Raw genomic sequence first — 23,254 nt, forward strand, 5'->3', positions numbered from 1 at the left:
ACTATAATACTTTAGGAGTAATTCAAAGATAAAATTATGGGATCCTAAAATTTTAAAAATTTAAGAAAAACTTAAAGATATTTTATATATCGATATTAAATCTGGAGAAATTTTACTAATCTAACTTTCAGTTCAGAGCATATTCAAATAATTATATACAAAATCCGTCCCTGCCCCATACCCAATTCGGAGAAAAATTATATTACCCCGTCCCCGCCCCGTCGTTGTTTAGCATCGGGGCAAACCCACAGGGCGGGGTCCCGGTTTTACGGGGAAATTGGCATCCCTAATAATTGTTCTATTACTCCGGTGGCAAATGTGGCTGAAACCGGATTCAGAGGGAGACGTTCCCAATACAAGGCAGTCAGGGCTATTCGAACGGGCCTTGCCTTGCACTGTCTGAATCCGGTTTAACTGTGCTACCCGCCACCCAGGTTCATCATTCGTGACATAATTGACATTCCATTGATTTCCGGGTAATCGGGTCTCACCCTTCTCTGAATTTAAGTGAAGGTCGCTAACGCCGGGTATTTTAGCATCCTTCGACGAGTGATTATCACTTCCGGCAGGACAACGCACGGTAAACGCCAAATATAATCATATAAATAGATCGGCATGTGTCGGTTCCCGCTGAAAAAATGAAATAAAATGATTTAATTACTCTCTCCATGGCATCTCGTTCAGGAGGCACTTCAAGATTGTCTGCCATGCTACTCGTCTCTGTATTGCAGGCAAGAAATCGATCTGTCGTTTATTAGTTTCATTGATTTCATTTTGAGATTCTCACGAAGAATGTGATTATATTATGGATTTCACTTCAATAATATCTGTATTTTTCTCTTTTTTGTCTTATTGTTTATAATTTATGAGGTCTGGAATGTATTTTGCTGATATTCCAGCTATTTCTGTCATTTCTTCGGTCATCTAGGGCTATGCCTACTAGCTTAGTTGTTGATAATCTTTCGATTATTATGATAATTTCTTTGCAGGATAGGTTGTTATTTTTAGGGTTTTCTTTCTTCTCTACATCTCTATTAATTAACCTGATTAGGAATTAAAGTAACGTGTGTTTTTCTTTTATTACTTCGATAAACTGCATTTTGGAATTGATTTCTTAAGTTCCTTCGGGTTGCACCCCATCCCCTGTTTATGAATTTCCACACGTGCCAGCTAGTATTTTGAGTTAACTCTGTATTTGGAAGAAGCTGCTGGAATAATATGTAATTACGCTTAGATCCATTTAATCTACTAGTTTACTCAGCTCAAGGTCCAATCGAGTTTGCTTCAGGATATCTTAAGCACTTGAACCACATTTTTGAATTAGAGTAAATTAAAATCTCTAGCCTAGAGTGAATTTACATCTAGGTTAAGTCACAATCCTATTGGATCATTGTCCTTTTTTAGATCATGAGATGAATACACGTTTGAACAGAGGAAGATTTTGTAGTTTGCATCTGTTGGATAAGGCTTTTTTATCATTATTAGCTGAATTTTAAAGGTATCTGCAGAGCATGTTGTCAATGCAGTGATCTGATGACTAGTTGCAATGTATGAATTTTATATAATGACGTGATCTTAGATATTAGATGTGCTATAGAACATGTAGCATGTTTCTCTGATTTGCAAACATAAAAGGGAAGGTTGGATAAGCAAAATTACTGAGCAGCAAAAAGGAGGGGCAGGATTTTGGAGAAATGTACTAGAGTATCGGTGCTTTGGACAGTTTGGGAGGAAAGGAACACAAGAATTTTTGAAGATAAAGAAAGAAGGAAGCTCTGGTTGAAGTCATAACTCTAAGAGTGGCACACTGGGCTAAAGTCCGAAACTTTGCTTAGATTTTAAAGTTGAGAACTTCTTCAGGTCTTGGGGTGTAATTGTTGCCTCATCATCCAGAAAACAGAAAATAGTTGAAGAGTAGTTACCTCCAAATTGTGGCTGGAAGAAACTGAATGTTGATGGAAGTTGTGTGGGCAATCCAGGTCCCTCAGGCATAGGTGGAATCATTAGGAATGAAGAAGGAAATATTATAGCCCTATACTCAGGACCAGCTGAACAAGGTGGTGTGGTTAGATCAGAGCTATTGGCTGCAGTATATGGGGTTAAGAAGGCCAAAGATCTGGGTATTGATATACTGGTCGTTGAGGGTGATTCGAGAACTGTTGTGAAATGGCTGAAGAAAGGGGAAGGGGTATCATGGTATCTAAGTAATGAACTCAGGTGATTTAAATGGCTGTCAAAAGACATGACAATCCAAGTTAAATGGGTTAGGAGAACTTCCAGCAGTCTGATAGATGGTTTAGCTAAGCAAGGGGTACAAAGAAGTTCCTTGTATTGGGCTCAATTGTTATTCTTGGATTGGGGGTCAGCTTCTCTGAAGCTGTTTTTCTCTTTCATTACAACATCTTGTTGTAACTATTTCTCTTTTAATGAAATCATTTCTGTGTTGCTGATCAAAAAAAATTACTGAGCAGCGATATTGGATTTGTTATTTTTGATATAATGTAAGATTGGGGTGTTTGTGTGTTTGTCTTATTTTTGGGATATTGGAAAATACTCCATTAGTGGTTTTAACTTTGGGCAGTTTTTCTTTTTCTGCAGTGGGGGGTGTAAATGAGTTCTTTTTAGGGCAGGGGTGATTGTTGTTCTATTGTAATTCCTCTCCTTGGTGATTTCTTATCACCAGGTCTTGCATTCTCTTATTTTAATGAATTTTATGTTAAATAGAATGTAATCCCCTTGTTTATGGCAACTCTATACCAGCACAGTGTAGATTGGAAGAAAGCCTAAAAGAAATACTCCAATATTTCTCTTTCCTTTTAGGTTCTGTTTCTATTTTATATACCCTTACCCAACTGTGATATGATCAGTGATGCTTGAAGCCATTTGAGTAAATAACAACAAAAGACATATATAATACTATTTTTTTTTTATTATTAGACACATAATGATAGAATCCACATATAATACTATTTCAAAAGGTAAACACAAACCCATAAAACTTTAAAAACTTTTCTCCCAACTAGGTGGACTAGTTGTTAGTTGACCTATTCAATGCCCAGTTGTTCTAGGTGATTGCATCATGGTATCAACAGGCTACTTAGTGATGCAGTGGGAATGACCCTAAAGAGTTGCTAATTCTGTTTTATTTTCTGTTCTGTTGGAAGAAAATAGTTGCCCACCTAAGTATCCAATCTAATAGAATCAACTTGAGGTATATGTGAAATAATCAGATGGAACATGCCCAAACCAGATGTAAGATGCTTTGCATTGAGACTGAATTTTCAAATTACCACATACAGGTAGAGCTGCATATTTTTGTTAGATGTTAGATCATAGATGCATTGGCATGGTTGTGTGGTCTACGTTTCAACTAGTTAGAAAATTCTGCATGAGGGCATATATTACTTCATTCACCATGAATGCTCAGGATTCCCATGTTTCTGCATATAACAGTTTATGTCATGGAATTCCAGCTAGACTTTTCAGGGTCTTAAAAGTTAAAATATTGAAGTTTGCCTTACCAACTTACATTTGGACAGGCCTGGTACCACCTAAAATTAAGGCTTGCAAAAAAGAAGACCCAATTGGTGCCTTTGACCTGACATGTGTTTTCTCTGTAGAGCAAGTCATGAAACTCTCTCTCACTTACTAATCTCCTGTCCCTTCACTTTTAGCATTTGGGGGCATGTTTACCCTCTTTTGTTGCAGTTAGGTGCCACCAAGAAATGTGGGTCTATTGTTTGAAGCATCCTTCTTCAGCCTTCTGGGAGAGAAGGGGAAAGATTCTATGGAAGTGCGTTAGAGCTGCAATTTTATGGGCTGTTTAGGAGGAAGATCCTTGCTCTCTCTTTGGGTGTATGTGGATCACTCCTCAGGGTGAGTGAGTCTCTTCAGCCCAAATTTCCTAAGGTAGACAAAGAAAAGAGGAAGAGCGACGTGGAAAACAGTTAGGGCAGCAGTGGTGTGGACTGTTTGGGAGGAAAGAAACGGAAGGATCTTCAGTGAGAAGCACAGTTCAAAGGAAGAAATTGTGGAAACTATAAAGTTGAACAGTGGATAAAAACATTAGAGCTCTTCCTAAGCTATTCAGTGACTGACATGATAAGAGCGTGGAATGAAGTGGCACACTTTTCTAGTGTAAAAGAAAAAAAAGGGTGATGGAATGGAAGCCCTTGGGTAGCAATGAAATCAAGCTGAATTTGATGGGAGCTCTTTAGGAAACCCGGGACTGGTAGGTATTGGTAGCCTGTTTAGAGACTCCTCAAGTAAAGTGATGGCAATGTATTCAGGCCCTTTAGGGGTAGAAGATTCACTAAAGGCTGAGCTGTTAGTGCTGCTACAAGGTCTAAAACTTGCTAAGCAAGCAAACCTACAAAACTTGGAGATCGAAGGGGACTCTAAACTGGTTATCTCTTGGACTACCACAAGGTGTAATGTTCTTTGGATTTATAGACATGCCCTGAGGGAAGTTGAAAACCTGGCAAGAGAACTCAGTGTCACTTTTTCTTGGATCAGAAGGACTGCAAATGGGATGACCAACTCATTAGTCAAGCAGGGGTCTATAGGCAGCGGTTGTTTTGGGCGTTATTGTAGTCTCTCTTTTGGGCTTGATTGATACCTTGCGATATATTGTAATTTTGTAACTTGATTTCTCACTTATTAATAAGATTAATTTCCCTTGCTGATAAAGAAGAAGAAGAAGAAGAATGCAAGAATCCTTAAAAAAAATGTAACAAAAAAAGAGGCTATAATAAAAAACAGCTTAGTGAGGGTGGTGCTTTGGATGAAGACCTTACCCACCTTTGACTCTTATTCTACTAATGGTATTTTGAGAGATTGGTTTATAGTGGAAAATTCTACAATAATTAAATTGCCTATCCACTCTTTGGACACCACCAAATACACATCAGATTAAACTCAACTTTGATTGAAGAAGTATTGGCAATCCAAGGAGATCAGGTATAGGAGGGGTCTTTAAGGATCAAAATGACACGATTTTGGTACTATATAGCCCTGTCAAACTTTTAAAGGTGTTGGCGTTGGCTATTATAGGATGTAATTATAGACCTTAAATAAGATTATGTGTTCCATGAATTTGGTCTATGCTAATTTGTTTCGATATAAGAAATCTGGCAATTTCTTTGATACTGGAAGGGTATGAGACCTGAAAATATTTAACCAATCAGAAACCCATGTGAATTTGAATGAATACCAGTTGAGTGACTACCAAATGGATGATACTGGTTGATTGGTTATCGCCTTTTCGGTAACATACCTTTTTGGTAAGATAGTTAGACTCATGAAGTTGAGCTATTTGGCATTCTTGACAGTGTTGGCCGGCTAGAAATAAGAGGAAGAGAAGAGAAGAAAAGAGAAGAAAGAAGGTTTTGCAATGTAACAGTACTGGCAGCGCCAGTCTTTATTTTACTATATATAGGGCGGTAGAAATAACAAGGGAAAAGACCCTTGTGCCCCTGAGTACAATAACCGACATAACAGAAATAAAAAACACTTTAATTAGCCAAACAGGCCCTAACATCTGCAACTAAGTTATTTTAACATTATTCTAACACTCCCCCTCAAGTTGGAGCATAGATGTCAATCATGCCCAACTTGTCACACAAATCTTTGTGCCACACATGATGGAGACCTTTAGTGAAGATATCTGCAAGTTGTTCTTCCAAGCTGACATATGGTGTACACACTTTTCCACTTTCAAGTTTCTCTCTGATAAAATGCTTGTCCACTTCAATGTGTTTCGTCCTGTCATGCATAACTGGATTAGCAGCAATATTGATGGCAGCTTTATTGTCACAGTAGAGTGACATAGGATTGTTTACTACGAAACCCAGTTCACCTAACAGATTTCTTATCCACATGATTTCCACAACCCCATGAGTCATCGCTCTATACTCTGCTTCAGCACTGGATCTAGCCACCACACTTTGTTTTTTGCTTCTCCATGTGACAAGGTTTCCTCCTACAAAGGCACAATACCCATTGGTAGACTTTCGGTCATTGACTGCTCCTGCCCAATCTGCATCAGTATATACTTCCACTTTTAAGTGGCAGTGTTTCTGGAACAACAAACCAGCTCCAGGAAACTTCTTCAGGTATCTCAAGATCCTCTCTGCAGCCTCAAAGTGAGTTGTCCTAGGGTTGTGCATGAATTGACTAGAGACACCCACTGCATAGGTAATATTAGGCCTGGTCATAAACAAATACAAAAGTCTCCCCACGAGTCTCTGGAACATCTTTACATCTTTCAAAAACTCTCCCTGACTGTCTCCCAAATGGTGATTAGGTTCAATAGGTGAATCAAATGGTTTTACCCCCAACTTGCCTGTATCTTCTAGTAGATCTAGTACATACTTCCGTTGGGAAATAAAGATGCCCTTGTGAGAGCGGGCAACTTCAATTCCAAGAAAGTATCGTAAGGGGCCTAGATCCTTCACCTCAAATTTCGTGGCTAAGAATTTTTTTAGTCTCTGGATTTCAGCCTCCCAATCTCCTATGATCACTATGTCATCCACATACACAATAAGAGCTGCAATTTTACCTTCACCTTTTTTCACAAACAGGGTATGATCTGACTGGCATTGTTTGAATACCATTTGTTGGACTACTAAATGGAACTTACTAAACCAAGCCCGAGGTGATTGTTTCAACCCATATAGGGCTTTTTTTAACCTGCACACCTTTTGTTCATTGCCTTTGGCACAAAACCCTGGGGGTTGGGTCATGTACACTTCCTCTTCCAAGTCACCATTCAAAAAGGCATTTTTGATGTCCAATTGGTGAAGATCCCAGACAAGATTTGTTGCCAAAGAAAGGAGAATCCGGATAGAGTTCATCTTGGCTACTGGAGCAAAAGTCTCTGCATAGTCCACTCCATATACCTGTGTGAAGCCTCTTGCTACCAGTCTAGCCTTGTACCTTTCAACAGTTCCATCAGTTTTGTGTTTTACTGTGAACACCCACTTGCACCCCACTGTTTCCTTCCCTTCAGGAAGATCTACCAACTCCCAAGTACCATTTTTGTGTAAGGCATCAATTTCTTCCTGCATTGCATATGTCCATTCAGGTTTTGACAAAGCTTCTACCACGGTCTTAGGAACGGGGGCACTATCCACAGAAGAGAGAAAGGCACGGTACGAAGGTGAAACATGCTCATAGGACACAAAATTAGAGATAGGATGATTAGTGGTACAAGATCTAACACCCTTTCTCTTAGCAATAGGAATATTAAGATCATTGGTGACAGGGGAATCAACATTTAAAGGAGCAATGGGAGCAAGTGTACCTGGCTGATGAGACGGATCTGCCTCGGGTGAATCCGATGATGTTGGTTGCATGGTGTCCGGTTCCACGGCTCTTGAACTCTGCTGGCTCTTATGGCGACGATGAAAAACCTGGAACGGAGGAGGATCGGGTAAAGGAGGTAGTTGAATTTGAGTCGTCGCCTGTTTCTCCTCAACCCTACACTCCCCCTGAGGAGAAACCGAGAAAAACGGTTGACTTTCAAAGAATGAGACATCAATGGAAACATAGTACTTGCGGGCAATGGGATCATAGCAACGATACCCCTTTTGAGATGAAGGGTAACCAAGAAAAACACAAGGAATAGCCCGAGGGTCAAGTTTACCACAAGTAGGTGACAGGTTGTGGACAAAACAACGACACCCAAAAACACGCATCGGAATGGTGGACAGCGGGGCTGTAGGGAATAAGAGCTGATGTGGGGTCTTATACTCTAGTAGTCGAGAGGGCATGCGATTGATGATATATGTCGCACACAATACTGCATCCATCCAGAACTGTTTTGGCACATTCATATGAATCAACAAGTCACGAGCAACTTCGAGAAGTTGACGGTTTTTCCGTTCAGCCACACCATTTTGTTGGGGTGTCTTGGCACAAGAGCTTCGCTGAAGTGACCCACTCGAAGCAAAGAACTTCGTGAGATCACTATGGAAATATTCCTTTGCATTGTCCGACTGGAAGATATGGATTTCCGTTTGGAGCTGAGTGAACACCATACGTTGAAAATCTTTCACAATTTGTGGCACTTCATCTCGAGATCACATAGGGTAAACCCAAGTGTATCGAGAATAATTATCAATCAAAGTAACAAAATACTTATAGCTAGCCGCAGTAGGTAGAGTAACAGGGCCCCAAACATCAGAATAAACAATATGAAATGTAAATTCAGATCTTTTATTTCGTAAAGGTAAAGAACTTCTACAATGCTTACTCAACTGACAAGTTTGACACTGTAACTGACTCACTGACAAGGACTCAAACAACTTTGGGAACATAACTTTTAACAACTCAAAAGAAAGGTGACCTAAACGACTATGCCATAAATAGGCCTGACTCTCACCTTGACGAACTCGTGGACTCAGTCAACACTAGACCAGCATTATTCTCCAACATGTAGAGACCATCCACCATGCTTCCTCTACCAATCGTCTTCCCCGAGGTCAAATCCTGAAACACACATGAAGACGGAAAAAAAGTGACTAAGCAGTTCAAAGAGTGAGTAAGACTACTAATGGACAGCAAATTAATAGGTAATTTCGGAACGTGCAGTACATTAGGAAGAGTAAGGCCAAGTGGGAGAGGCATGGTGCCTTGGCCAGCTATGGTAGAGAAAGAACCATAAGCCAGTCTTACCTTATCTCTCCCAGAGAGAAGGTTATATGTCTGAAACAAATTTGACTTACCGGTCATGTGATTTGAGGCTCCGGAGTCGATAATCCAAGGAGAATCAGTAGTATGAGATGACACATGGAAGGCTGTGGCATTACCTGATGTAGACGCAAATGAGGTAGGAGTAGGCCCAGAATCCATCTGGTAGAGAGTCCTACCATACAATTTCAAATGTTCACGGAAGGGGTTGATAATATCTTCCTTAGGGTCAGAACTGGGATGTCTCTCCTGAGTTACTGAAGGACTAGTCTCTGTCGACGCCATATTAGCTGAGTTATACCTTTTTTGATTATGCTGGCCTGGTTTCTTGCCCTGATCAGGTGCTGATTTCTTACCCAAATCCTGTGCCCATTTAGGTTTTCCATGGAGATCTCAGCATGTATCTTTCGTGTGTCGTGTCTTCTGGTAGTGAGTGCACCAAAGCTTGCTTTTATCATCTGATTTTTTCGGAGTGTCACCCCTTTTAAAGCCACCCCCGACATTTGTATCTGAATTTCCCTGGACAGCTAGAGCAACTGACTCCCCTTCTACACCATTCATCACACTTCTTCTGCTTTTTTCTGACTGCACCAAGGCATACACCTCCTGGACTGATGGCAAGTCTTTGCTACCCAAGATCTGTACCCTGATGGACTCATATGACGGATTCAGCCCTAGAGGAAGGCAAACACTCGTTGCTGTGATACAAGTGACTTATAGGCCTTTGCATCTTCATCACACTTCCAATTCACATTCTGATAGTGATCAAGTTCTTTCCAATTTGATGTCAGATCAGAATAGTACATCGAGAGACTCCTATCCCCCTGCTTGCAAGTAGAAGATTCAGCTTGTAGTTGATATATCTTGGCATAGTGTCTCTGCTCTGAATAGGTGGACTTCGTTTGTTTCCATATCTCACAAGCAGTTTCAGCCCACATAAAAGTCTTCCTTACTTGTGGCAGCATTGAAACCAAGAGCCAAGACATCACCATACTGTTCTCTTGGTTCCACCTATCATGCTCAGCACTTCCATACTTCGGTTCCTTTACTCTTCCATTGATGTATCCTATTCTCCCCCTAGCAGTGATGTAGAGTTTTATTCCCCTAGACCACTCGAGGTAATTCAGACCGTCAAAGGGAATAACAGCCATGGGAAAGCTCATATCCACTCCTCCACTCACTCCACTGTGACTTTCTGAGATCTCTGAAGTAGCAGAATTCTCAGTCGACATGGTCAAGCAGTTAATCAATCCCAAACACCGGACTTAGGACCCCTCCTTACTCCACAAAACAATGCTCCACTCAAGTCACACCCACACACTTGGGTTTAACAACCAGGTTAAGAACAAACTGTACCAAATTCCAGACAAAACAGAGGTAATATTCGGCAGATTTCAGACCTGTATAGTTTTAACAGTCCCCACCTACCAGAATTCCAGAATGTCTAACAGCCACTAATCAGCAGGAGAGATCCTTCTTACTTATAATCAACTCAAACCATTGAGAAGACAGGTCATCCTTGACCTACAGTTGTCTTAACACATGAACAGGATCACACAATCCAAGAAAGTTGGGGTTACACAGGTTTGACAGCATTCAGCCGCCCCAAACTCATAGGGTTTTTACTCCGCACATGACCAAGGAGGGTAAATAAGAGAAAAACAGGGAGAATTGTACCAGTTGTAGCTATTTTGTAGTCCAGAATCAGATTTCTGTTCCGCCCAGGTTTTGCTAGTCTGTTCAATCTGTTCTCTGGGTTGATCGATCTGCTCTCTTTAATCAGTATTCCCGCTCTGATACCATCTTGACAGTGTTGGCCGGCCAGAAATAAGAGGAAGAGAAGAGAAGAAAAGAGAAGAAGAAGAAGAAGAAGAGAAGAGAAAAGAGGAGAGAAGAAAGAAGGTTTTGCAATGTAACAGTACTAGTGGCGCCAGTCTTTATTTTACTATATATAGGGCGGCCGAAATATCAAGGGAAAAGACCCTTGTGCCCCTGAGTACAATAACCGACATAACAGAAATAAAAAACGAAATAAAAAACACTTTAATTAGCCAAACAGGCGCTAACATCTGCAACTAAGTTATTTTAACATTATTCTAACAGGCATAACATACTTTTATGTAATATACCTGTAATTTATTTTCCTAATTTTTTAATGTTTTAACTTATTAGGCATGAGGTACTTTTAGTTTGTAATGGGGCCATGTGGCACAACCCTTTTCTGTCTCTATCTTATTTTGCATTTTTCTTTAAAATTAGATAGATATGTATGTCCTAAAACAGAAGTTAGGAAGAGGCTATATTCCCAAAGAAGAAATGTGAAAATAAATACTTGTGTATATAGGAAGCAAGGTTCTAAATATCGACACTGGCCGATACACCGATAGGGCGCATTGGCCTGTGTCGGTGATTTTTTTTTATGTTTTATTTTTTTTTCAAAACCGGTTCAGAGGGGTCGGTTTAAGTCCCAGCTACCCTCTGAACCATGGTCTGACCTGATACAACCCCTGTAGGGGCGTATCGGGAAGCCATCAGCACAACACGTATCAGCTGATACGTGTCGATACTTTGAACCTTGATAGGAAGGGAAAACACTTATTAATATTTATCTTTAATAAGAAATAAAAGAAAACTTATGAATATTATCTTTAATAAGAAATAAAACTTCTGTTGATGTGACTTTTGGCCTACTGTGAATGACTTGCTTTCTCAAGTTATGGTTTCACTAACATGATTCAACTCCTATGATGTGGTAGAGTTAAATAAGATGCATTTATTTTGCTAATGTTATGGATATTGCATGATTCATAACATCATTATTTAGTCCCTTATTATCTCTTTAATATTTCACTTGAGAAATTTGCCTTCTTTGATTTATTTGATGCCATTCCCCACTGCGGTGTGGAAATTCCAAGTTCTCCTTGTCAACATATCTTCTTAAATTTCTCCATTCATTCATGTAGGTGCTGTTCCTTGTGGCTCTAGTTAGGGCAGATATATCAGATGCACCAGTAACGTAAGACCACTTAGAAACATGTCTATTATTGCAGATATTCAAAGAGTATATTTCACAGATTTATATACATATTTTTGGAGAGATTTAAACCTGCTAATCTTTGTAATATACTCTTTTTTTTTTCTGCCTATGCACTTTCAGTCAAAGGGAACTCAAAGGATATTGGTCCCTGCATGATTGTGAGCAATGCGGCAACAGAAAGGTTTCATGCTTTGTTTTATACATTCACTAAGTGAAATTCTGTCTCCATTATATTTAGCCATTTTAGTATCCAGTGGCTATTGTTTACTGACATGAAGTGGGCAATATTTTCCTGTTTCCAGACTACTTTAAAATATTTTTTCAGTACCTCTCTTATTCTTCCTCCACAGCTCAAAACCTACAGTCTTTTTGTTAGGGAAAAAATTATAAATTTGAATAAACGAATTGTTGTTCTGTAATTGCACAATGCGCATGTTTCTCATTCTAGTTGTGTTTGCCTTACTATTGATGTGTTTGAGTGGTGGTGGGGCCTATGTGTAGGTATGCTTTTTTTATCAGTTGATGTGTTTATTGTGGACCTTTCTCATTTTAGTTGTTTGACTGACTCTTTAGGGACTGGGTAGCTTAGGCTAGCTCAACAATGGATCCTTAGTTGTTGATTGCATATACATTCTTTTTTCAATACCAATAAAGATTCAATGATTAACAATCAAAAAGAAAAAGAATGCTGTAGTCTATTACATACTACATTTAAATTGTAGGTGGGGAGAAGCCAAGGGCCCTGCCCTAATTTTTCATGGTTTTTTTTTCCATGGGTGGTGGTTGTTCTTTGAACTTTGGACTTTCTGTTCCTTTTTTTCCCCTATAACAAAGCTCTACTCTTACTGATTAAAAAGAACATAGCAACAAGTCCGGCAAAGTGCACCTAACAATGAACCTTGCTTGTGAACCCAGGTGCACCTTCTAAAATACTATATGTACCCTCAATTTTTTTAGAATTGATTCATTTATGATATCATGTAGACACCATTGATCAGTTCAGGTGCATGAGTTATAAGATCTTGAACTGCCATTTGTTTGGGTTAGTTCAATTTTAATAGAATTGGTACAAGTGACCCTAGTCTTGGAAACATGAACAACAACCTAGAATAAAAGATAAATGCATTGCCATAATCAAATCTTGGAAGTTAATTAAAAATTTAAAATATCAGTACCACCCCAAAATAATGCCAAATTTTATGAGTTTCTAAAACAGGCATGGCCAAGTAAACATGCATAGATATTTGGACTTACGGTAAAAATAAAAAATAAAAGAAAAGCACACCTACTAGCTCAATTATAAGGTGATGGTGCAAAAGTATTGATTTGCATGTTAAAATGATTTGGTGGATTAACTAATGATCTAGCAGATTATCTACTGGAGTGGAATCCTGGCTTTCTAGATCTACTCTCTCTCTCTCTCTCTCAATTTGGGAAACTTTCTTTTATACATTTATCCTTTTATGCTTATTAATTAATGTATTTCCTTGATCTGGAAACTGATCAGAGGGAAAGTAAAGAAAGCAGGAAATAAGGAAAAGAAAAGATTTGGAAGATTAGAAATAAACAAGTATATAGATAGGTAAATAAAAATTAATCTATTTCTTAGAAGAGATGAAAGATAACACTACTCCCAAGAACTATATCCTTAAGTTACTGGGCCATTATTATTGAAGCATGTCTTAACCTATGATACCCAGATACCTCTACAATTGTTAGTGTAAATTTTGTATCCAATAATGTAGCCCATCATAACCTTGCTGTATTCAGGTAGCATAGGTCTTAACTGGTTAGCAATAATTGTAAGGTGAGCAAATGGGTAGGATACCTGGAATCAACCTCAAACCAACCAGGTTGGTTCCAGGGTCTAGGGGTTTACCCTACCTGAACTGGCCCTAAGAACCAGCCTTGGTTGGCCTAGGTGGAACCAGCCTCGGAACCGAATTTGCCTTAAAATAAATCCCAAAATACTTTGATGATGTGAAGATTTGAACCCAAGTATTCATGGTTACAAAGACCCTGGTCTCACTTAACCATTGAGCCACTTAAGTGAATTGATAATTTTTCTTCAAAGATAAGCTTTGTTCCATATATTCTCATTATTGAAAATCAAGTTTGAACATTATTATTGTTGTTGTTGTAAATAACAGGTTCCATAGGTAGACCCTGGAACACCGACCTCAGAACCACCAAGGCCAGGACTGATGTTGGAACTGGTCTTGATAGGGTGGGTTCTGGTTCCAAAAGCCTGGAACCGACCCCTACAGGGTAGGTTCCAGGATCTACCTTGGAACCGAACCAACTTGACCCATGCTCACCCCTATGGATTAATATACACGTATTATGGAGCTTGGCAAAACAGAACCATTAACTGTGGATGGAATTTGAGTGCCTACTGGAAAGAAAATGTAAATGAAGTGCTATTGTCATCTGTCAAATTTGGAATTTATCAGTGATTGCTTCTAAGCTGACTCCATATAGTTGGGATAAGGCTTGGATGATCAGTGTTTCCTTATGAAGTGTGTAACTATTAGCATCAAAGAAATGATCACCAGGGTTTGAAATGGTATCAAATATTGTATTTATATGAAAAGTATTGAATTATCACTACTCTTGTTCATGTGACAACATCTTTTATTTAGTGTACTTATCTCAATCTCTTCATCTAATTTGGCAAAGCAGGTACAGGATTACAAAAAAATATATGCTTCAGCTGGTCAAGTTGACAACAATCCAGATGAAGAGGTATCCAATAAAATCTGTTCTCTTCATTATTTTCAAATTTAGTAATGGTGGAGGGGTAACGAATTAAATTTATTTTCCTTGCTAAATCCAGATTAATAATAGAACACTAATCCTTGGGAGGGTTAAGAGTTTTTACCCCCCTGTATTTTTCTATATTAATCTCTTAATAAAAGTATTTGTTATTTATCAATAAATAAATAAATAATAGAACACTAATCCATTTAACTTTGTGCAGGACATTGAAATAATTGCAACGTATAGTGATGCTTCTGGCAACATTCAAATCAACTCTGTCAGATCTAAATACCTGTCTGCTTCCTGGGTGTGGGAGAACCCTGCTGATAAAAAGCACAATGATTTTAATGTTGTGCAGGTATTTCTCATCTCTCATCAAGCATGAGAATATAGACAAAATGCTCATTCATGTCAATTCCTATCAGTTTAAGAATACAGGAATCCATATGGATACAGAACTTATAACCTATTATTAACTATAGTTTCATCTGTATTGGCAAAAGTTTTGCTAGTTAGGTTATTTAGAGAAGTATAAATAAACAAGAGACCTGCTGTGTGGCAGCGTTTTTAGGGTTATAGATGTGCTTCACATGTACTTGTTGAATTCTGCTATTCATGGGGCAACTTTCAACCAGGAAGCTTTTGCCAGTTTCCAAATGTCCAAAATAAGCCTTTTGTTGTAGGCATTTCTTAGAATTGAAAAATGAGAACTCTGGAAAAATAATGTTACTTTGGGAAGCTCCAGTACAGAAGTGAATGCTTGACAAATCCACCGGTTTCCTTTCTATGGACTCTCTGGAATGGTCATGTCATCCTTGTATACATTAAATAGGCCATACCAATTAAAATATAATAGGTTGTAATGTCCAGAATATATGTCCAAAATTTTGATTTGACTACCTTTTCCTTCTGTATTAATAACACTGCCATTTGTATCCATCTTACTGCTTTCTTCAGGCAAGAGAAGATTCATTTCAACATGTGATGAGTGGAATGGGTGATAGAAGTGAGCTTTCTACTGTTGAACATCAATTCAAGGATGGAGGTATGCAGTATCAACCAACCATCACAATGAACCCAATAAAGCTCCAGCGACAGGTGAACTGTCAAATTCTTCTAATCACAAATTTTAAATATATTTAGGACTATGGATTCAGGGTGGTCATGTTTTTTAGTTTTGCAGAAACTGCGACAGGCAAGGAGGGAACTTCGAACTGCAGAACTCATCCACCGGAACAAAGAGTCTGAAAAGCAAATGCAAGCAGCAGCAATTGAACAATCCAAACAGCTCAACACTACAGTCAAGGGAAGGTACAGCATATGGAGGAGAGAATACGAAAGTCCAAATTCTGACTCCACCTTGAAGCTTATGAGGGACCAGATCATAATGGCAAAAGCATATGCAAGCATTGCCTTGTCCAAGAAAGATCATGATCTCTATGGATCCTTGATGAAACACATCAAAGACAATCAACGTGCTATTGGAGAAGCAAATTCTGATGCTGAGTTACATCCGAGGTATCTCCACTTGACCTTGTAAAGGTTATCACATAGTATTTAACACTTGAAGTTTCTTGGTGTTCATGCTCCCTCTCTCTCTCTCTCTCATATGTTCAGTGCACTTGATCGAGCAAAAGATATGGGTCATGTCTTATCCACGGCAAAGGACCAGTTATACAATTGTGTTGTAGTAGCAAGGAAGTTAAGGGCCATGCTTCAATCAACTGAGGAGAGTATCAATGCACTGAAGAGGAAAAGTGCCTTCTTGATCCAGCTAGCTGCAAAGATTGTACCTAAACCATTGCATTGCCTCCCATTGCAGCTCACAACAGACTATTTCATGCAGAATCAAAGAAATAAAGAAATTGTTAACATAGAAAAACTGGAAAATCCTTCTCTATACCATTATGCCATATTCTCTGATAATGTGCTTGCCACATCTGTGGTTGTCAATTCTACCTTTCTGCATGCAAAAGAACCAGAGAAACATGTTTTCCATATAGTCACAGATAGACTGAACTTTGCAGCCATGAAGATGTGGTTCCTTGTCAACTCTCCTGCAGGTGCTACAATCCAAGTTGAGAACATTGATGATTTTAAGTGGCTAAATTCTTCTTACTGTTCGGTTCTTCGCCAACTTGAATCTGCACGAATCAAGGAATATTATTTCAAGGCAAATCATCCATCTTCCCTTTCTGATGGATCTGATAATCTCAAGTACAGGAACCCTAAATACCTGTCTATGCTGAACCATCTAAGGTTTTACCTTCCTGAAGTTTACCCAAAACTGGAGAAGATTTTGTTTTTGGATGATGATATTGTAGTTCAGAAGGATTTGACCCCTCTTTGGTCTGTCGACCTGCATGGAATGGTTAATGGTGCAGTGGAGACCTGTAAAGAGAGCTTTCATCGGTTTGACAAGTATCTCAACTTCTCTAACCCAAAAATATCTGAGAATTTTGATCCAAATGCTTGTGGGTGGGCATTTGGAATGAACATCTTCGACTTGAAGGAGTGGAAGAAGCGAGATATTACTGGGATATACCACCATTGGCAAGACATGGTAAGAAATTATTTAAGTGTCCATTTGATCTACCTACAGTCTTTTTACTGGCATGCATCGCCCTCTATGTTGATCTAATATTTTTAATACAACATTAGATGAACTTAAGGAGCAGCATTTTCCTCTTTGAGTCCTGAATTTTTCTTGGGCAATGTAAATGCTCAACTCTGCTTTTCCCTTTTTTTCCTTCCATTATCAACCAGACCTTAAAAAATTTATTGATTAAAAAAGAAAAAAAAACTGAAAATATGCCATTTCATATACCAATACTGCTGAAAAATCTCAGGGCTTTGCTTTATCTGTTTATTGGGTTTATACTTTCCTTGGTGTTCTACTGATATAGGAAATCTCTTGTGTAGAATGAGGACCGTACACTCTGGAAGCTTGGAACTCTGCCACCAGGACTGATAACATTCTACAACCTGACATATCCACTGGATCGGAGTTGGCACGTATTAGGACTTGGCTATGACCCTGCACTTAACCAAACAGAGATAGACAATGCAGCTGTCGTTCATTATAATGGGAACTACAAGCCATGGCTGGATCTGGCTGTGACCAAATACAAGTCCTATTGGTCCAGATACGTTATGTATGATAATCCTTATCTTCAACGGTGCAACATTAATGAATAGTCAGCATATGTTTGACGTATATTTCTCAATTCTACATTGTCATCTTTCTTTTTCCTCGTTACATTCTAAAGTATAAATGGGTCTTTCATTACTTTAAATTATCTTTCCTTCATTCTGTTCATGGCATCAATGCCATTGCTAACGTGGGGTACGCATCCGGAGAAATTGTGTTGTGGCCTCAAAGATGGATAGGTCAAAACCCGTTCAGATGGTCCAAACGGATATTCCACTTCTGGCACAAGAGATCTACAAGTAGGCATTCCGAATACTTGATCCTTTCCTTGGTTGTGCTGCTTATCGAAACCTGCCGTGGACATGCCCTGATTCTTTCACTATTAATTCTATTCCAATATATGAATTACCAACCATTCTAGAATCTAGAATAGAAAGAGAGGTTGGCTGCATTCCATTCGATAGTAGCATGAGACCATTTGTTCCGGAGGCGCCTATTTCTGAACTTAGAGACCTCCACCATCTTGAACCTGACCCCTCACGTTATTCAAACACCAGGGATGCGTCCTCTAGCCATTCTTTCCAATTCAAGATTCCCTAACTGGAATATGATGATTAAACAGTCATCCTTCCACGGGCAGTGGCAAGAGGTACTTTCTCAATATTATGAAATGAGGACGGCAGGGTTTCAACTATTAGACCATTCTGTGTTACCTGCCATTCTCAAAGCCTGTGCAAAACTTCAATCCTTGAAGCAAGGCAAGTCAGTGCATGCATATATGATCAAACAGGGTTTAAAATCATCCACTTCTATTGCCAATTCCACCATGGACTTTTACGTGAAGTGTGGAGCCATGGATTCTGCTCTAGGGATTTTTTATTGCGCAAGGAACAGGGATTCAGTTTCTTGGAATATAATAATCCATGGGTACCTAGAGCAAGGTGCATTTGAGGAAGGGTTATGTTTGTTTAGACAAGCTAGGGTAGCAGCTTTTGTGCCCAATATCTCCACTATTCTGCTTATACTTCAAGCTTGCCGAAGTCTCAGCATCCAAGCAGGCTTAACCATTCACGCTTTCATAATCCGGAGTGCTTTCTCTACTGTTGCTTCGGTTCAGAATTCCCTGTTGAATGTGTATGTGGATTTCGCAAATATGGATTACGCACAACAACTGTTCGATGAAATGCCTGAGAAAGATGTAATCTCTTGGAGTGTGATCATTGGGGGTTATGCAAAATGTGGAGGAACTGGCGTTGCAATACGGTTGTTCCGAGACATGATATCTGGGTTCGAGGTCAAACCAGATGGGCTTATCATGGTAAACTTTCTTAAAGCCTGTGCCAATGCTGGGGACATTGTTCTGGGAAGAGTAGCTCATGGTCACGTGATCAATAGAGGTTTAAACATTGATTCCTTTGTAGGAAATTCTCTGGTTGACATGTACTCCAAGTGTGAAGACATCGACTCTGCTTTTAAAGTCTTCCATGAGATGCCCAATAGAAACATCGTTTCTTGGAATTCCATGTTGTCGGGATTTGTTCATAATATGCAGCACTTAGAAGCCTTAGTTCTGATTGATTCAATGGGGGAAGCTGGAATTGAGGCTGATGAGGTGACTCTGGTAAATCTTCTTCAAGTGTGTAAAAACCTTACTTGCACAATTAAGTGCAAGTCCATCCATTCGACGATAATCCGGAGAGGGTATGAAGTGAATGAGTTGGTGTTGAATTCTTTAATTGATGCTTATGCCAAGTGCGGTATGGTTGAGCTTGCCTGGAAGTTATTTGGACGAATGAAGAGAAGGGATATGGTCTCATGGAGCACAATGATTGCAGGGTTCGCACATTGCGGCATGCCCGACGAAGCAATAGCGACCTTCCAAGAGATGAATCGGGCACAGGAGAGGCCAAATGCGGTTACACTGCTGTCTCTCTTGGAGGCTTGCTCGGTTGCAGCTGAACTAAGAAGGTCAAAGTGGGCCCATGGGTTTGCAATTAGGAGAGAATTGGCAACAGAAGTGGCCGTCGGAACCGCCATACTAGATATGTATGCAAAGTGTGGGGCAATGGATGCCTCACGAAGAGTGTTTGACCGAATGCCGAAGAGAAATATTCTAACGTGGAGTGCGATGATTGCGGCATATGGTATGAATGGCCGTGCGCATGATGCACTTGCTTTGCTTGCCGAGATGGAAGTGCATGGACTTAAACCAAATGCAATCACCTTCCTTTCAGCGTTGACAGCATGTAGCCATGGAGGATTAGTTGAGGAGGGGCTCTCTTGTTTCAGAAGGATGGTTGCAGATAATGGTTTGGAGCCTGGTTTGGAGCATTACTCGTGCATCGTGGACATGTTGGGCCGGGCAGGGAAGCTTGACTCTGCAGCTGATTTGATCAAGAGAATGCCGGAAGGGGGGGTCAAGGCCGGAGCAAGTGCTTGGGGTGCACTCTTGAGTGCATGTAGGAATCATGGGAACAGCGAACTTGGTGAAGGAGCTGCATCTCGTGTCCTTGAATTGGAGCCTTCAAGTTCCGCTGGATATCTGCTGGCCTCAAGCATGTATGCTGCGGGCGGGATCTGGGATGAGGTAGCGAGGATGAGGTGTCTGATGAAGGAAAGGGGTCTAAAGGTGGTCGCTGGCTACAGCTTGGTGCATGTAGAAAGAACTTGCAGATTTGTTGCAAGAGACGTGTCCCACCCACGGGCTGAGGAGATACATGCCACGGTTCTACAGTTGCATAAGTGCATGAAAATGGATGAAAGAAAGCACTGAGGAAATGAGCAGGAAGCTATACCCCACTACCTGCGATTAGGGTTCACATATGAGCAGGGGATTGAAGCCCACCTGGACCTTGGTGTCAATTGGACCGGATTTGGTCCAATTCAATCCGGTCTAATATGAGTCCTTTACAAATGGACCAGGTCCAATCCAGTCTGAGGAATAGTTTGGACCATTTTGGACCGGTCCAATTCAATGTCTGGACCAATCCAAACCTGGTCCATTGATACCTGTGTTCTTATCTTCTATCAATGGACCAGATATTAGTTCAATCTGACCCAGTCCAATATAAATACATTACAGATGGACTAGGTCCAATCAATCCACTAAATACTTTGATCCATTAAGTCTGGACTGGTCCAATTCAATATAATCAATATATTTTATTGGTCTACCCAATCCATGAAACTGATTCTGATTTGAATGGCTCCAACCCAAAATCAGTCCATTGACACCCTTACCCACCAATATAATGACTCCGGATCTCCTGCCCATGAGAACTCTGTCCACGCCTACCCACAATACACTACCCCCGTGAAGCCTTTGACTTTTTCTAGTGATTGTCTTCCAAATATTCCTTGTTAGATTGGTTGGTTGGAAAAGGTTTACGTAGAAAAGAGAGTAATAGAACTTTGAGGATTTCCTCTGTCTGGAGTTTGGATGGTTAGACCATCTTATAAGGATGGTGTCTGTGAAGCCATATGCTTAAAAATGAAAATCATACGCTCATCTTTTGTTTTTTAACCAAGTTTTGCAGTATTGGGATTTTGCAGTTTTAACAGAGAAGATTAGTATCATCTCTAGTTGCATGCCTTCAGCCTTGTTCTTATTTTTCTTAGACAAGCAAGCATAAAATCAACCTAATTTTAATTTTCCTTTGTGTTCTTTTCTTCTGTTTTCTTACGCTATTTTATCGTGAAAGATTTTCTTTTAGGAGAGAGCTAGTTTTACTTCACTGTTTTTCTACCTCTGAGGAAAGAAAACCAATTTGATTTTCCTGTTTGCCAAAGTGAAAAATGGCGTTCTTTTAGATTTTCTTTGCAACCAAACACCATGGTTTTCTCTTTCCAAGTTAAATTTGCGATAAATCCCCTTTTGGTTACTACGGAATAGAAAAAAGGAAATGATTTTCTTCTAAAACAGCTCGGTTGTAAAAATTGTCACATAAATGTGAATATGTACATTTTTTATAATGCCAGCTGGTAAAGCCTGCGATTGGGGTTTCCTGGGGCCCAACCCACCTTCAGCCTAGAGCTGTTTCCACTTTCCAGTAGGGCATCGCCACTCCTTGCTTGATTCCCTTTAAAATTCAACTAAATAAATAAACAAATAAAAGAAAAAAAAAAGGTTTGTATCTTTTCTCTCTTTTTTTGGTAAGGCTTCTTTTGGCAACAATGCAAAAGGAGTGTAAATCCCGGTTCGGGGTAAACTTGTATTCTGTTTCACTTTTGCCTGTGTTTGGCAACATTATATTTATGCATTGACAAATGACAGACCAATGCATATTTACATTGATAATACAATGTAAAAGTACATCAATAAAAAAGAAATAAATTTGCATTCAAGTTGGCTTTTGATTAAAAAAAAAAAAAAACATATGCTTTATTGGAATTCATGTTTGCATCTATTACAGCTGAAAGTCTGTTTGGTAAAAAAGTAAAGTTGTTAGTGCAAAACTAACCCAATTTTGTAATTTATATGAAACGTTTTATACTACATATTTGCATTCACGCTTATTTGCATTGTTTCCAAATGCAGCATAAAGATTATTTCATTAACCAATGAAGAACATAAAGAATCACGATCTCTTGCTCACAAGAATCCCAATGGTAACATGGAGCATGTTTAACAGATTAAACACTGAAGATGTTTCCAATGTACAGCTGTAGTGTTCTATGGATAGGTATAGGTAGGATCGTTGTGGGTAGGAGATATGAGCTCGAAAATAAGCATAAGGAGCAAAACAAAACAAACAACAAATACCGAAAAGCATTAAGAAACAAACTAAAAGGTTAAGGCCCTGTTTTGATAGACTTTTATAAAGTACTTTTGAAAGTATAAAAGTACAAAAAATAGGCATAGTATTTGTATTATTTGCTTTACATTTTTTTTTCTTTTATACTTTTAAAAGTATGAAAAACCCCAGAAGTACCAAGCAAGCTTTTTAAACTTCATGCTTATGGCAAAACAGTACTTTTGTTTTCGTATGCCCACCCTTTGATAAAACTCTTGACCCTACCTCTACTTTCTGTTACTAGAGTCGGACCGTCGTCGCTAGTCTTAGACCGTAGAACCACTAGAAACCATCACCAAAAGTACAAATGGATGTGCTTTTGCTAAACAAAAAAAAATGGTACTTTTGTTTTGAAAATGCATACCTTTTAAAAATTTTTACCCAGTTTTCAAAACAAAAATACCAAAGTAAAAGTATTTTATGTATTTTAATAATTTTATACTTTGGTAATTTTAAAAGTACAAAAGTAAGTCTATCTAAACAACACCTAAGAGAACTACTGCACCCTACAACTAAGCAGCTATAGCAACCACTAATTAAAAAGTTAATAATTAATAATTATACTAATTAAAAATTAATAAATTAACAATTAATTAAATCTACATGGAAACTTACACTTTTAAATCCATACATAATAAATTAATTTATTAATAATTCTAATAACATAAAAACTTACACTTTTAAATTCTACATGGAAAATTAGCGTTTTCATCTAGGTGGTGGTAAGAAATTAAACCATTTTTTATCAAATGGGTCAATTCATGTTGTCACAATTAAACAATAAAATTTGAAAAATAGATAAAATGTAAAAAGAAATATAAA

General features: G+C 38.9%; 2 protein-coding genes across 4 annotated transcripts; both read left to right on the top strand.

Moving 5' to 3' along the window:
- The first annotated feature begins 320 nt into the window (after positions 1-320).
- Positions 321-17,784, top strand: GAUT3 (galacturonosyltransferase 3). Of its 3 annotated transcripts, XM_088944612.1 has the most exons (9): positions 321-731; positions 11,655-11,707; positions 11,849-11,909; positions 14,411-14,473; positions 14,709-14,846; positions 15,446-15,586; positions 15,672-16,006; positions 16,106-17,051; positions 17,411-17,784. In XM_088944612.1, exons 1-9 carry the CDS (start codon positions 669-671, stop codon positions 17,684-17,686), a joined length of 2,076 nt encoding a protein of 691 aa, XP_088800738.1. In that variant the 5' UTR covers positions 321-668; the 3' UTR covers positions 17,687-17,784. The 3 variants fall into 3 exon arrangements, with proteins under 3 accessions (XP_088800738.1, XP_088800740.1, XP_088800739.1); XM_088944614.1 differs by lacking the exons at positions 14,411-14,473; positions 14,709-14,846 and having other exon boundaries at positions 370-731; XM_088944613.1 differs by lacking the exons at positions 11,655-11,707; positions 11,849-11,909 and having other exon boundaries at positions 475-731.
- Positions 17,785-17,931: 147 nt separating this feature from the next.
- On the top strand, positions 17,932-21,286 carry LOC148849768 (Tetratricopeptide repeat (TPR)-like superfamily protein). The gene has a single exon (XM_088944611.1). The coding sequence runs from the start codon at positions 18,199-18,201 to the stop codon at positions 20,410-20,412; it is 2,214 nt and encodes a 737-aa protein (XP_088800737.1). The 5' UTR covers positions 17,932-18,198; the 3' UTR covers positions 20,413-21,286.
- Positions 21,287-23,254: the final 1,968 nt, after the last annotated feature.

The sequence above is a fragment of the Nelumbo lutea genome, chromosome 5, assembly GCF_056320005.1.
Source record: "Nelumbo lutea isolate HS-2025 chromosome 5, American lotus-T2T, whole genome shotgun sequence".
NCBI lineage: Eukaryota > Viridiplantae > Streptophyta > Magnoliopsida > Proteales > Nelumbonaceae > Nelumbo > Nelumbo lutea.

Bases quoted from the DNA above. Each gene is read 5' to 3' on its own strand.
- GAUT3 (XM_088944612.1), top strand. From the start codon at position 669: ATGGCATCTCGTTCAGGAGGCACTTCAAGATTGTCTGCCATGCTACTC. The intron at 11,708-11,848 runs GTAAGACCACTT...ATGCACTTTCAG, and splicing joins ATATCAGATGCACCAGTAAC to TCAAAGGGAACTCAAAGGAT. The intron at 14,474-14,708 runs GTATCCAATAAA...AACTTTGTGCAG, and splicing joins ACAACAATCCAGATGAAGAG to GACATTGAAATAATTGCAAC.
- LOC148849768 (XM_088944611.1), top strand. From the start codon at position 18,199: ATGCGTCCTCTAGCCATTCTTTCCAATTCAAGATTCCCTAACTGGAAT.